The sequence below is a fragment of the Rattus norvegicus genome, chromosome 18 (genome assembly GCF_036323735.1).
Source record: "Rattus norvegicus strain BN/NHsdMcwi chromosome 18, GRCr8, whole genome shotgun sequence".
NCBI lineage: Eukaryota > Metazoa > Chordata > Mammalia > Rodentia > Muridae > Rattus > Rattus norvegicus.
The window spans coordinates 84,794,044-84,809,663 of record NC_086036.1 but is presented as its reverse complement, the minus strand read 5'-3'; the positions used below and the strand labels follow the sequence as shown (position 1 = coordinate 84,809,663).

General features: G+C 36.3%; 1 protein-coding gene across 6 annotated transcripts in view; it reads right to left on the bottom strand.

Moving 5' to 3' along the window:
• The window catches only part of Cd226 (CD226 molecule), a 96,507-nt gene that overhangs the window by 10,173 nt on the left and 70,714 nt on the right, over positions 1 to 15,620 (bottom strand). For all 6 annotated transcript variants that reach the window (XM_039096759.2, XM_006255028.5, XM_006255031.5 and 3 more), the window contains one exon: positions 619 to 715. In XM_039096759.2, the coding sequence (XP_038952687.1) occupies positions 619 to 715 (97 nt within the window). The remainder of the gene's footprint in view (positions 1 to 618; positions 716 to 15,620) is intronic.

Here is a 15,620-nt window from a genome sequence, read left to right as displayed (position 1 = left end):
TGTTTCAGAAAATATCAAACTATCTTAGACTGTGTTGTTATCCTGGTAATATGTAAGCTTCCTTGCCTCTTGTTTGTTGCATTGCAATATTTTTAAAAAGATGACTGAATAAAACATTAATCTCTTATCCCCTTTTTTCCCTCCCTATCTGTTGCTCTCTCCAACCTTTTCCCCATACCCCATACACTCACAAAAGCTTCTCAACAGACACCTATTCCCATGGAGGAGGCAGAAGGGAAGGTGGATGTAGAACAGAGATATTTGCATGAATGTAAGGGCACACTGACAACTCTTAAGTGAATGACTTTGGTCTATAACAGTACTCCCCTTGCTTCCCATACTCTTTTTTTCTGTCCTTTTATTAAAAGCAGCAATTGCCTACCTATGTATGTAACCACATACTCAGACATGAATCCTGAGTGGCTTCATAAGTTGTTGGGTTATTTATAGAAGGCCTTAAGTATCAGAATCATACAAGATAAATAGGACTCAGGGTAAGTTGCTTTACTCACTTGTTATATAAGATGATAATGATGGTAATTAGGATGACAAGTAGCGGTGAGGCTAGCCCTCTGACAATGAGAAGGATAAAATGGTATATAAATGATATATACTCACCTGTTGAATAAGATAATAATGATGGTAATTAGGATGACAAGTAGCAGTGAGGCTAGCCCTCCGACAATGAGAAGGATAAAGTGGTTATTGGTTCCACCTAAAAGAAAAACGTTATAGTATGAATTAGGAATTTAATTCCCACCAAAGAAAGGTGGAGAGTGAAAAAAGGATTCATTAATCATGGCAGAATAGCAATCAAACTCAAAGAATCTAAGAACGATAGGATGGGTTAAGGGGAAAAGTATTGTTCCTTGAAAGCCTCCTTAATTCTTATGACTATTGCAGATTTTTATTGCTTCCGTGATTAAGTTGGGTTCAACAAGAATATGAATATGGGGCTGAAAAGATGGTTCAGTGGTTACTTCTCTTTCAGAGGTCCCCCAGCATCCATACACTGGCTCACCATTGCCTGTAACTGTATCTCCTGAGAATCTGACACCTACAGCTTCCAAAGGCACTTCCGCTCACACCCACATATACTATACAGATAAAAGTAATAAAAATAAATCTGTAAAAACAATAATATTAATAGCACACATTTAACACACATGCTCTTTCAATTATCACAGGGAAAGTATGTAACACTGGAGTAATATATTAACAGGATCACATCTTATGTGGAAGTACACTCTAAGTAGCAGTATATAACTGGAAGAATCCTTGGAGTTGGGGCAGGGAAGGGGGTAACATTTGATATGTAAATGAATAAAACAGTTTATAAAAAAGAAAGACTAAGGAGCTACTACTTGAGAAATTCCACCTGTGGAGGTGCTAGAAGTGTCCTCCTGCCTGTGTCTGCCCTTCGTCCATGTCTACTTGCAGAAGACCTTGTGGGGTGAGCCCCCATCACTGTTGGTTGCTGGCAGGAGTGGACTTGAAATGAGGTTTGCCTTTTATCTTTATTGCACTGAGACAGAACATTTGCCACTGCAGTCTGGATCCAATGGCAACCTGAGAAGTGTGACTTTTTAGCTCACTCTGCTTCATATTTCTTCAGATCACCCCATTCTTCCTAAGCCACAGATTCACAGAATCTTTTTCTGATGATAAAAGCTCAAAGTTTAGATCAACTCTATTTAAAAGAAACTGAGCCAAATAAAAGATGCCTTCAGATTTTTAATTTGTTTAATCCCTATTGTAAGCCCAAGAGAGACCATACAGTGGTTCTCTTTCTGAGTCTGACTTATGACATGTAACAGCATATCACAAGGTTTATCTTAGGATAACAGATGATAGCATCTTCTCTCTGTATAGCTGACTACTACCTTGATATATATAGATATATGTATATATATCATGTTCTTTATCCATCTCAACACTCATAGACACTTCAGCTGTTTTCGTAATTTGAATTCTGTGGAGAGTGCTATGTGAACACAGGGAAGGAATAATCTCTCCAAGGAAGCAGTCCCTAGTCCCTTAGATGTATATTCAACAGAGTGATTACTAGGCTGTGTAGTAGTTCTACATTTAATTCCTTGGGGCACCTCCATTTCGTTTTTCTCAATAACTATGTTAATTTATACTAGTGACACCAACTATTTTTTTCCATAATTTTTGGCAAGCTTTGCATTTGGCTTAAAAAGGGGTCAATTAAGGTCTGTTGCTCATCATTTTCCTTGCATTGTTTGCAATATTTTTCTAATGAAAGCCTGAGACTTGTGACAGCATAAATGAACTTGTAGGATATTATTCCAAGAGAAATAAGGCACACACATACTGACACTGTGATTCAAAGGGTAGGTGACATCTAGAACTGCTGGAAGAATACTAGCAGAGTGGAATGGTAATCTCTGGTGTAAAGCAGGAGGTACAGAAAGTAGAATCACGCACAAGGGTACAAGCTCTGGTAAATGAAGAAAACTTTCAGGGGCTGTAAGTTATAGTATAAGTAAGTGAGGGTGTGTTAATTTGTTTGTGGTAATCATTGCTCAATGTTTATATACCTAAAAACTTCATATTCAACATATATAACATATGTACCAGACATTGTATGGCTAGTCTCACTTATGCTTACAATAGGGATTAAACAAATTAAAAACCTAACTATATGATACATATATACATATAAATGTATATGTAATATATATTTACTATGTGCCAATATATATTTATATTTAGAGCTAGAAGATGGCTCAGTTGGCAAAGTATCTGCCGTATAATCACAGGGACCTGACTTCTATCCACATGAAAAATCTGCTGTGGTTTCACACTCTTTATTCCAGTTCAGAAGCAAGCAGGTCTTTGGGCTGAACTGGCAAGCCCCAATGCAGGGAGAGACCCAATCTCCAAAAGCACGATGATGAACTCCTGAGGAACAGCACTAAAGCTGACCTATGATTTTCACATGCATATGTACATAAGTGTACTTGCACAGACATAAACATGCATATATGCACACACAATCACATACACACAAATTTAGAGTATTTTTCTTTTGCTTTTTTTGGTATTTATTTAAATATTCCAGATTATGTGCTGATTTTTTTGAATCAGCAAAACTATAAAAATATGTCTATATGCTTAAAACAAAATGCTATTGAATTTCAGTGGTTGCATTTAAAGAACAAAATGTGCAGAACTCCACTTTAAAGTAGACTCAGAATTGTTAAGAGTTAAGATCACATTTTTGTTGCATTCAAATAAGTGACTTTAGACTTTTCCCCAAGGCTCTTAATTATACATCCTAGTTTCTTCAAATGCTGCAGTCTGAACTGTTTCCATGATTAACCTCTTCCAATATGTCTGACATTAGTCAGGTCCATCTCTTCAGTGTCTGAATGCAAACAATCTCACAGTGTGCTGGGTGATTGGTAAAAAGAGGGAAACAGATAAACTCATTTTATATCTGATTTAATGGAACTTACGTTACTTCGAAAAGCCCTACGTGTTTTAAAGTCATCATGAAACAAGCATTTTCCTTCCAGAATGAGTGTAGAGAAGTGACGCTTCTGACAGTCATGGACCAGCACAGCCTAAAGCTACTTCTGTTCTCCCTCCCTGCCCTGACTTCTTTATGTAGCTGCTGTGGGAATGGCCAGAGCACTGCAAGCATTCACCTCCCTGAAACCTGTAAGGATGGAAAAACAGAAAGCACACAGGATGCTTTGAGGAGTTAATCAATAGTTCATAGCATTCACTTTTCCCCTTAAGTTCTGCTAATAGATCTGTGGTTGAATAATGCCAGCCCTCAAGCTCTTCTCTTAAAGAAAGAATTATTATCTGTTCTCAGTGGTCCCTTTTCCGATGGCTTTTTTTTTTCATGTATCCCAATGCTGTATTGATTCATAGGAGGACAAAACTGTCTTGAACTATGAAGCCATTATTTTTTCTTCCTATCACAAAGAATAAGAGCAGTTAAAACAATTTAAATCAAGTCAGTGAAATTTATAAATGAATAATTTTCTCTAGGCCTACAATCCTCCAGGGTAAGTTTCTGTCAATGCCAAGTATTTATGACTGAGTTATAAACTTTTGAAGAAGACTCAGTATAGAAATGCCACTAGATCTTTCCTGCCCAGCTAGGCAGAAAGCATAGCCCATTGGCACTGCTCACTGTTTGTCCTCATTAGAGATAGGGTTTGGGGGTTGTCGTGGTTCGTATATGCTCAGCCCAGGGAGTGGCACTGTTAGAAGGTGTGGTCTTGTTGGAGTAGGTTTGTCACTGTGGGCATTGACTTTATGACCCTCATCCTAGCTGCCTTGAAGCCAGTATTCTGCTAGGAGCATTCAGATGAAGATATAGAACCCTCAGCTTCCTGCATCATGCCTGACTGGCTGCTGCCATGTTACCCCCCTTGATGATAATTGATTGAATATCTGAACTTGTAAGTTAGTCCCAATTAAATGTTGTCCTTATAAGCATTGCCTTGTTCATGATATCTCTTCTCAACAGTAAAACCCTAACTAAAACAGGGGTAAAGGCATCAGATAATGTAAAACCTAGATAATGAGTCAAGTACAATGGGCCATGTTTTGATTCCAGCATTCAGGAGTTAGAAGCAGCATTATCAAGAGTTTAAATGCAGATTGGGCTACATAGCAAACTCCTGGGCTACATGAGACCATTTTAGAATCCAAGAATTAACACACCTAACTTGCTAGACCAGAACATGTGAGAAAGAGTCATATATCCACTACGTGTCGGGTCAATGTATCTTTTCATGGCTCATTAAAAAGATAAGCACAACTGTCAGACCTTATTCTGTGGACAGATGGAATAGACACAGAGTGAGCTTGAATGAACCAGATACATGTAGATTCACAGATTCAGCAATATGAAGACAATCAACTTTCAACTACTGGCATGAGACAGAAAAATATCTAATCTCAAATTATACTAGCAAACTAAAAGCACAGACATTAACGACAGGTATGGAATCTAATCCTGGCTTCTGCTTGATTTCACTTGGTGAGCTCATAGAGGACAGTTAATCTTTTTCTTTTGTAAGTAGCAAAATGATAATAGAATCAATGCCAAACATGCCTTTGGTATTTAAATAGACATATGTATGGGTGCTTAAGTATTTTAAACACTTTATAATGTTATTAAACTGCACAAATTATACATACATTTAGATTTTTATACACCCTATCCAAATTAGGACTAACTAAATAAGCCATTTCTATTCATGCGGAAATATCATGTTGAAGCAATCCTATAGCACAGGTAGCTTACTCCTGTAACTAGAGTCACCCTTCTAGGGAAGGGTAAATGTAGTATTGATCTTTAAGCATAAGATGATTCTAAACCACTAGAATATAGTAGACAAAAATTGGTAAAACTTGCATCAAATGGATTCTGGTATTTTAACATCACTCCAGGTTTCCAGGGGCTACCTGTCTACATAAATTTGTTTTTATAATCTTTATTTCATAAACAATTTCCTGCTTCACATGAAGAAAATCCCAGAAAATAAGTAGCATTCTGAGACTTAAAGAGCCATGGCGAAACCTCTAATCTATTGACTGCTGTGTCCCAAGGGTGCTTAAATCAGTACCTCTGATGGTCTGAACAAGAATAGCCCCTAGAAGCTCGTATGTTTGAATACTTGATCTCCAAATAGTGGAACAGTTTAGGAAGGATTAAACGGTGTGGCTTTTTGGAGGAGGTATGATCCTAGGGTGGGATTTGAAGTTACAAAGACCCATACCATTCCCAGTTAGCTCTCTCTCTCTCTCTCTCTCTCTCTCTCTCTCTCTCTCTCTCTCTCCCTGCATCATGAGTGTTGCATCAACATATAAGCTCACAGCTATTGCTCCAATGCCATAATTCTTTAAACTTAGTGGTTTCACATCTAAAGAATCTAGAAGAAAACTATCAAATGCATTGATTTGATAAATGAATCTAGAACATTAGAAATAAAAGTAAACAGAGGTTAGAGTTGATTAGTTTGGTTCTTAAGACAGGGATAAATATTAATAATTTAGAATAATGACTTGTTTTATCTAAATCTACTATGAGTCAGGAACTGAGGTACAAAATTCGGGAATCTGTGACTTTTCAAGAATATAAGTGAATATTCTAATTGGATTCAGTGGGTTCTATTTTTTTTTAAAAAAAATAAGTGATTTTAAGTTAAGAGTGAAACACAAAAGAAGAAACCAGGTGAAATGTGGGAAGGGGGAGTGAATATGTCAAAATACATTGTGTGCATGCAGGACATTTTTAAAAATATTTTTAATAAATAATCTAAGATTGGATTCCAGGAACTTCACTTTAAAAAAGTCAATGCCCCTCCGAGAAGAATGCTTGAGGTTAATCACAAACCTTCTGCTGTTTTTTCCCCCTCACTCCCCTACTTTCTTAGAGGGTTAGGAAACATAGGCTCTGTCTCTTTGACTATGATAGTATGGAAATCTCTTTTCAAGCTAAATGAACTCCTTAGCCTACTTTGTGTTGGAGAAGTATCTTTCTCCAGAATCAGAAAGCCATAGTTCTAATATGCCATCACCAAGGACAACATAGCATGGACAGGTTCTATTACCCAAACATTTCCCTCTAATGTAAAACTGCCTCCTGCTATAAAGATTATGTTTGTGTTTTCTTCTGGATAAAGACAATTAGCTAAAATGGATGGACTCCACAAATGTCAGATGAATATGGCATACTCTTTATGATATATCTAACAAATCATAGTAGTGCTGCCAAGTCCATTTACTTGAAGACTGGTTATAATTTGTCTTTTAAATATGAATATAGTAAATCCTAATTATCTACATTAAAGAAATAGTATTCCTTACTTTGTTTTCAATCTTTTAGTAGATCACCTGAGATTCACGGCACACTCTAAATTCGTGTTTATTGAAATAAATTTTTTGTTTCTCTTCCTGGGCAGAGACTGTTTGTTTTTAATTACATTTCCACGGAAAATTGCTTCTATTACTGTTGTGTGATCAGGTGTCACTTTGTACCATGGTGTTCCTATGTAAATGGACAACACATGCTAGTATAAAAAGTAAGCTTCTGTTGCTTCTTTGGGGTATTTTGAAAGTTAACCCTTCACTGACCAACAAGGAGGGGAAGAAGAGCTCTGATTACTAACTACTACTGCGATCCAACTGTCCTAGGTCATTTAGGTCTGGTCTATAAAGACAAAGAAAAGGGCAGGATATGAGAAGAAAAAAAAAGGAATAAAGAAATTTGCTTGTGTATTTTCTATAGATACCTAAGTAGTTGTCCAAGAGAGTAGGTTTAGCCATGGGATAAGCATCTAGTAGGAGATAAGAACAAGGTCATGTGCACTGGTGCTTTGCAATTGCCCAATGTCATGCATATGCTGAGATATTCCCAGGTCTCTATATCACGAACGAGGATTGTCCTTTAATCCAGATACTATTCTTAAAGTTCTAGTGTCTGAGTCCCTTTCAAGTGGCTGTAATGCAATACCAGAGTTTAGGTGACAATAATCAGTCATTCATTTGAGTATCGTTTATCATGCTTGTAATGGTTTAACTCAGGAAGTAAAGGCAGGAATATTTCCATACATTTCAGGCCAGTTTGGACTACATATTGATTTCTAGACCAGCCTAGGCTACAAAGTGAGAAACTGTTTCCTCACCACTACCATCACCAAATCAAGAACAACAGACAGCAGAAAACCTTCTTGCTGCATCATCCCATGCTAGACAGTGGAAAGATAAGAGAAGGTTAGAGTGAAAGAGAAGTAATGTACCGAACTTATCAGGAGTGCTACCCTCACAGCCACTAACGCATTATTGTGATAATTGCATTTACCAGTTGATGAAGGCAGAGCCTTCATGGCCCAATTAAAGTTTCCACATTAGCACTGTTTCACTAGGAACTGGGTACAATTAAATCACACAATCCACTAATCTCTTTTCAGTGTAGAATTGATTTTATCAGCAGCGACCCACCTCTGGATTCTCACACCTGCTCTAATTGTGCTAATTTCCTAGGACTGTGCATGGAACCAATCTTGGTTGATTCTATCAACTAATGCAAAAGCCCCTGGAAAAGGGAAAATAGTAGGTGAAGGACCTGAGCCTGAGGGTAGTTACCAGAGAAGCTGTGAGACAAGCTGAAGCACCCAGTGCTGGAATAAAACAGTGAGAGATCATACCCCACTTTTGAGATTTCACTTTCTTCATGTATAGGTTCAGTGTGTAATCTGCCTAATGAATAAATATCTAAAAGGAGGAGACCAGAGCTTCCTGATTTCACTGACACCCCTTTTGAGATAAGCAGCAAGACTTTTTCTTCTACTTTGAGCAGAATGAGGAGCTGTGACTAAGAACAGGAACTCTGAAGCCAGGGTGCCTGCCTCTACAGCCTAGCTGATATATGTATTAGCTAAAAAGCTTTAAATAAACCGATTAAACCTGCCATACTTCACATGCTTCTCATCTGTAAAGTAGGGATGAGGTAAAACCGCTTCGAGGAGTAAATGAGCAACACTGCATACATTCTTAGGCCAGCAAGCATCACATAGAGAAGCACGACCCATGTGTCTCAAAAACATATCAACACACAGCCATGTGCAATCAAGATTCTAACAATAGGGAGTGTTAATCATCTTTGCACCACTGTGACAAATACTAAGATCTATCGACTTAGAAAAAAAAAGGTTTTATTTTATAGTTTCCAATTCATGATCAAGAGTCCTCATTGCTTTGCAAACTGTAGTAAGGAGTTGTATGGGAAAACTGCTCATGGGGTAAGAAAACCACTCACTTCCTAAACAGAGCAAGGTAACCGGAATCTCAACATGCCATTCAAAGGCACACTCCAGTGACCTGAAGATCCCTGTCTCACTGTGCCCCATCTCTTAAACACCCTACCACTTCTCATGGGCACCATCAGGGATCAAATCTCTGGGACATTCAAAATCTGCACTAAACAGCCACTAAACAAGATGTATATATAAATGTTATGTTATGTTTGTCAAGATATAAAATGAGTCACAAGTTCTGGGTTAAATATCTAACACATGAATTCTATCTATTTTAAGCAAGTAACTGGAAAAACTTCTCTTCATGCTTTAAAGTATAAAGCAAACATAATTATAAAGAACAGTGTTAATGTCCAAAACCTGTAGATTTATACTCTAGACACAGCCATTATGGAACTGGGTTAGAAAAGAAATTGCAAGCAAACCTCAAGATGTATAAATGGTTTATGATTTTCTATTGGGATGCACTCACAGACATCTTGGTTGTAGGTGACAGTTGGACATGTTTGTTAGTATCTTATTACCCACCCAATTTTTCATCATTTAAAAATCCAATGATTGTTTGTTGATCGCATGATTAGAATTCAAAAATGATGCCTTTCAATTTTGAAGTCAGAAGGAGAAAACACTAATCAACCGCAAAGCACAGTAAATTGTTCTCATAAAGCTATTTGAGATTTGGCATATATGCCTATGTTAAGTACAGATGTAAAACTGCCTGCCCAGTGACATATTTATTAGCTGTCTTCCATATAGCAGGCCAATAATCACTTTTCTCTCCTTCACAAATATATATATATATATATATATATATATATATATATATATTCTTAAACACTCACACAGTTAAGAATAAAGAATTAGTGGTAATTTTTCAAATAAGACATGAAAACTGATGGCATTAATATCAAAACAACTGTACTTTGTGAACCTACATTTTTCCATACCTGTAAACCTTTTATGCCATCCAGGACTGAGGAACTTTTACATATCATGGCTCTTGAGCATCTTAAATGTGTAGCCACTGTGAGTAGCCCAACCTTTGCTAATGTCTTCTTCTCTTAGACCTGTTCCTTCTTGCATTCATGCATAGAATTATCATTAGCATTTCCTTCGTTTTGCTCACTTTCAATATGACTAAAGCCATTATTAACCTCCATTAGTCCAAATAAAAGCATTGATATTCCACATGTATACTTGTGTAGGAGAAAATCAGTTTCTATTAGTTAATAAAATAAAATGCCAGTGCCATTCTGAAACATTATAGCACCATGACTACTTTTGAGTTCCAACAAAAATGGAGTGTGCTAAATGCATTTTGGAAATAAATCACAAAGAGGTCAGTAGACTGGGAAGTATTTATTTTACATTTTACAGATGTGGAAAAAGAAAAATATATTTCTCTGTTGGGTCAATACCTATTAAGGACTCTTGGATCACTTCGGTGTAAATTATATCGTTAAGGTGCAAATTGGGCTTTGAAGATATATCTTTGAGAGTGATAGATTCATGCTTGTTCTTCATGTACTGATCTTTTAGATAAATAGCCCTCTGAAAAGCCATTATACTGCCTTTGAATATTTGTCAAAATGCAAGTCAGTATGTTTGAAATACTTCACATAAAATATTGATCTCAGTAATTAAATTGGAATACTCAAAGCTGGAATTTCTGCTAAGAATCAAATACTGCCGATCCTCACCAAGTGAGAAATAGAGTTGCCATCCCATAGTCAAAAAATCTGACCCATAATTGTTCCTGTCCAAAAGAACTGCAGGGAAAAGATGAAGAAGAACCTGGGGAAAAGAAGGTTCAGTGACAAGCCCAAAGTGGGATCCAGCTTAAGGGGAGGCCCCAAGGCCTTACACTATTACTGAGGCTATGGAGTGCTCACAAAAGGGGCCTATCGTGACTGCCCTGTGAAAGACCCAACAAGCTGAGAGTCAGATGCAGATATTTGCACCCAACAAATGAACAGAAGCTGCTGACCCCTGTGGTTGAATTAGGGAAAAACTGGAAGAAGCTGAGGAGGGCAACCCTGTAGGAGTACTAGCAATGTCAATTAACCTGGACCCCAAAATCTCTCAGACACTGGACTATCAGCCAGGCAGCATACACCAGCTGATATGGGGTCCCCAACACATATACAGCAGAGGACTGCTGGGTCTGGGCTCAGTCAGAGAAGATTAACCTAACCCTTGAGACCAGGGAGTGGAGAGGTCTGGGGGGCGTGGGAAGTAGGGGTGAGGATGGGGAAATCCTCATGGAGACAGGGGAGGGGTGAGGGAGAAGGTATGGGATGGGGAACAGTCAAAGAGTCGACCAGGAGAGGGATAAAATCTGAAGTTTTAAAAAAAAGATTAAATAAAATTTAAAAAATAAAATAAATGTACACCACATAAAAACAAAGAGGGAAAAAAAGAAATCCTGCCAATCCCATTCCAAGAGTTCATCTGTAAACATGGTAACTGGTTATCTGCCTTCAGAAAGACTTTACCTATTAATCTGTACCATGTGCTGTTAAAAATTTCTAGGGCATTTTAGGATGAAATTTGTATGTAGGACCAAAGCAGTCAAAGTGATTACTTTAGAGTCAATGTATTAGGAGTTTGTGGTTTGTTTTTTTCCATCAGTGGGGCAATGCATGGATTTTAAGGGGCACAACTACATATTCAGATTTGAATTTGAATTTTACCTATCTGAATTCCAAGGAACAAGAAAGGTTTGATTTTTTTTTTTTAAATAAAAGCTGAAGGCTACATCTTGGCTCAGGGAGCAAAGGTGCTTGTCACCGAGTTTGCTGAACTGAGTTTCAATCCTAGAAAACATATAGTAAAAAGATAGTTGTTTCCCACTGATTGTTCTCTGACTTACACACACACACACACCCATACACACACACACACACACACACACACACAGAGAGAGAGAGAGAGAGAGAGAGAGAGAGAGTAAATAAATAGATAGATTAAATGTTTTTAAATTTTTTTAAAAAAAATTAATACTATGGGTGCAAAGATTTACCAAAAAGCAATTCCTAAAATCAACTGCTTTTTTTCCTGTTTTCAGATTTCTGTTGTATGTGATATTAGCATGACATTATTATTCAATCCAATATTAAAGTATTAATGTATAAAATGAACGCAAGTAAATGTTCTCTTATCTTACTTTGTACTTTGGAGGAAATGTATACCTGTCTATATGGGACATTGAAAAGAAAGTATCTGACTATCTGTGCATTACCGCACTAAAAAGGACACAGTACTTTGATGTGGGCAGAAGTAGATGTGAGAAGATGCTATGACAAAATAGGCAGTGATTGAGTACTTAACTTACTTATGATGTTGGTAACTGTATGCTGAATCTGGGTACCCAGCAGTTAACCAGAATTTTTAAAATGAAATTAAACTGAGATGGAAATTGTATCTGATTTGCCTCAGGAGAAACTGTTTTAACTTGTGAGCAAAATCAGCAGGACTTGGAGATTCCAGTCAAGTGGTTCTAGCATATAAAAGAAATGTCATGTATGTAAAAATTCCGTTGCTGAGGCTTGCCAAACTATGTCACAGAAACAGACTGGTTTATGCAGACTATCTTAGAACATCTACTCAAACCTGCAGGAATGAGAAATAAGATTGTAAATGAACAAAATTCTAAAGTGCAATAATTAATGACCCAGATCTGTTCTACAATATAAATTAACTCGTTGAAGAGCAGCTGAACTCTAGAAACTAAAAGCAAATAAATAAATAAAATTAATTTATCCTTCTTTGGAGCTGAAATGCTTAGCAAAGTGTTTGTCTTACAAGCATGAGTACCTGAATTAGACAGATATCTATGCACATGTATGCTCATACATGAACATGGGCACACACATACACACAAAGTCTCCTTCCACAGTCTCCTTCCATACTATCATAGATCAACACAAGAGCACATGAAGTGAAAGTCAATAAGTGTGTAAAGCTTGGAAGAGGGATATTAAGATTGCTAGACTTCACTCTTGTTATCTGCAAATCATGAGTCTTGCTGATGAAACACAAGTACCATTTGTGGGGAGGAGTGGTCACTGTGGCATTGTGATTTCCTGCTAAATACCCCTGAGACCTAACTTCTAACTACATTCTTTAATTCTACAGGCTCAGCATTTATGTCTTAAAAGACAAAATAATACAAGTTTTAAAAGGAAATAGATAATAGGCAGTTGCACACACAAACCAAAGTTTATGAAAATTTCCTCCACAAATGTAGCACTTGATTTTCAGAAGTTCCATTTCTTTGATTGGCAATCTCTAAATCTCAAATATGAGCTGTAACATGTACAAAGGGCCTTAAAATAAGTTATGAAGAAAATGTAAAACTGAGATGGACATTATGATTTCTAAGATGGAAATACTAACATAGTAAATGCTCAATAAATGTTCATGAGCACATGCTAAAAGAATACTTAAGTAATTTTCAACATAGATGTAAAAAATCTAGATGGATGCAATAATTTTTCTAACTAAAAAGTATTTATTATAAATGTAGTATGTATACATTATAATTTCAAAAATAATATTTCATATTTCTACTATCCTAAAATATGTTTATTGTATACATATTTTATAAAGTGAATACATCTAAAATATTCTTTGGTTATTTTTTACTAAATATGAATACTTATTAATAAAATAGTATTTATTTGTATCAAACATTATTTTAAAAGCAAAGGAGTAGATAAAAAAATCGTGTACTTAATAAACAAAGGAGTAGATAAATAAATATATGTATTTAGCATTGTCACAAACTTTCAATGGGGTTGGTTTCTTTCTATTTTGATGAAAAGTACAACCAAAGATGCCAAGGGCATTTGTTAGGAATCTGGACCACACAAACGCATACAGTTAGTAAATCACTTAATCATAGTAATTTTAAATTATGAAAGTTTGAGACAGCCAAAATATGTGAGGTTTGAAGACATGGATGGAGATTGGGCTAATGCAGACAGAGCATAAAGACAGAGCTCTACGGGAATGGTGGTAAATGGTGAAAGATGGTGGCCATGGAAAGGAGAAACTAGAATGGTGTGAGAGGCCAAGCCAAGGGAGCCACAAACAGAAATTGGGACCATATGGCTCATTTGGACCATATGGCTCACCGATAATCCCAGAGGAAAATAGTTTCATAATCTTCTTCTAAATGAAACATCTAAAGTTAGGATTGATGCCTATGCTTCTTTATCTCTCTGAACATATAAGGAATACTTTAAACTTTAGGAGAAAAGCATTGCTATAATACCAAAATAAGCAAGCCACAAAAGAAGGTGACTATAGGCCAATGTCTCTCATGAAGACATAGATAGATGAAAATTTCAGTAAAACACTAGGAAATTCAATCATTTAATTAACATAGCATATAAATAGGACTGAATACCACAATCAAATGGGATATGATAATATTTCAATGCATGAAAATTAATCAATACACAACCATATATATGAACATATAAATATATATATATATGAACACATGAGTAGACATAGAAAAGGCATTTGATAAAAGTTAACATCTTTCATACTTTACAAAACCCTCTCAACACGTTAAGCATAGAGGGAATGAAATAAAGGTCATTTAAGAAAAGCCATAGGCAACATCAGACTCACTAGTGAAAAACTAAAAACATTTACTTTATGATTAAGAACAAAACCATGTCGCTCTCCCCCAGGAAAGGGTGAGGTCTGGTGGGAGGGAGCACGCTCTTGGAGGCAATTGGAAGGAGAAATAGGACGAGGAACTGTGGGAGGGGGCACTGAGAGGAGGGGCTGGATGTAAATAAATAAAATAATTTTTTTAAAAATGAAAAAATATGTCACTGAGCTAAAGTTAATTCTAGAAGTCCTCCCCATAGCAGATAGGTATGCAAGGTCTGAATAGAAAATAATAAAACAAATATTTGCACATGACAATATCACACACACACACACACACACACACACACACACACAAAACTCGAAGGACTTTGCTTAGCCATACACATAAATAAAATCTCAACCACTAAAATTAATATATGAATTTTTAAACGTTGCAATGTATACTATAATACACAAAGAATGTCTACATTTCTCTATACAGAATGATACAAAAAAGAAATTAAGTAAATACTATAATTCATACACAAAATTAAACCAATAGACAAAGACAATTCACATTTTTCTACACATTATGTACAGAAATAAATTTTAAAAATAATCTCATTCATAAGAAAAAAAGAAGAAATGAAGACAGGAATAAATGTAAGCAAAAGATGTATACATGGAAAAATAGGAACAGCCTATTTCTCCTGGAATACTATTTCACTGTCCTTTCTTGGGAGCCAGAAGTGGCTTTCCTTGACTATGACAAAAGATCAAGAATTGATCAGAGTGGCATTTCATTTAACCTTGCCTCACTCTGTACTAACTCATGGATCAGACTGTCTGGACCAACTTAGTCATCTGATTATAATCTTCTACATGTATTTCCCCACTATCAGGTACAAATTTTACTTTGCCCAATGTGACCTATTTCCCCCTCATTCTTCAGGTCTAGCTATGAAAATTACCTCCTAAGGAACTTGGTTCGATCAAGAGGTCTCATTAAAGAAGATTGGACTGGTACTATAGCAAGTCCATCAACCAGCAGCAAACAGTTAATTCCTGTCTTGTCTCTGTACTTTCTGGTGAGCTGATGTCATTTATTTTATTCTCATTCTTTTTATGTTAGCAGGTGCAGTTTAAATGATAATAGTCTATACATCATCTTTTGCTAATATTAAAAGAACTTCACAATTT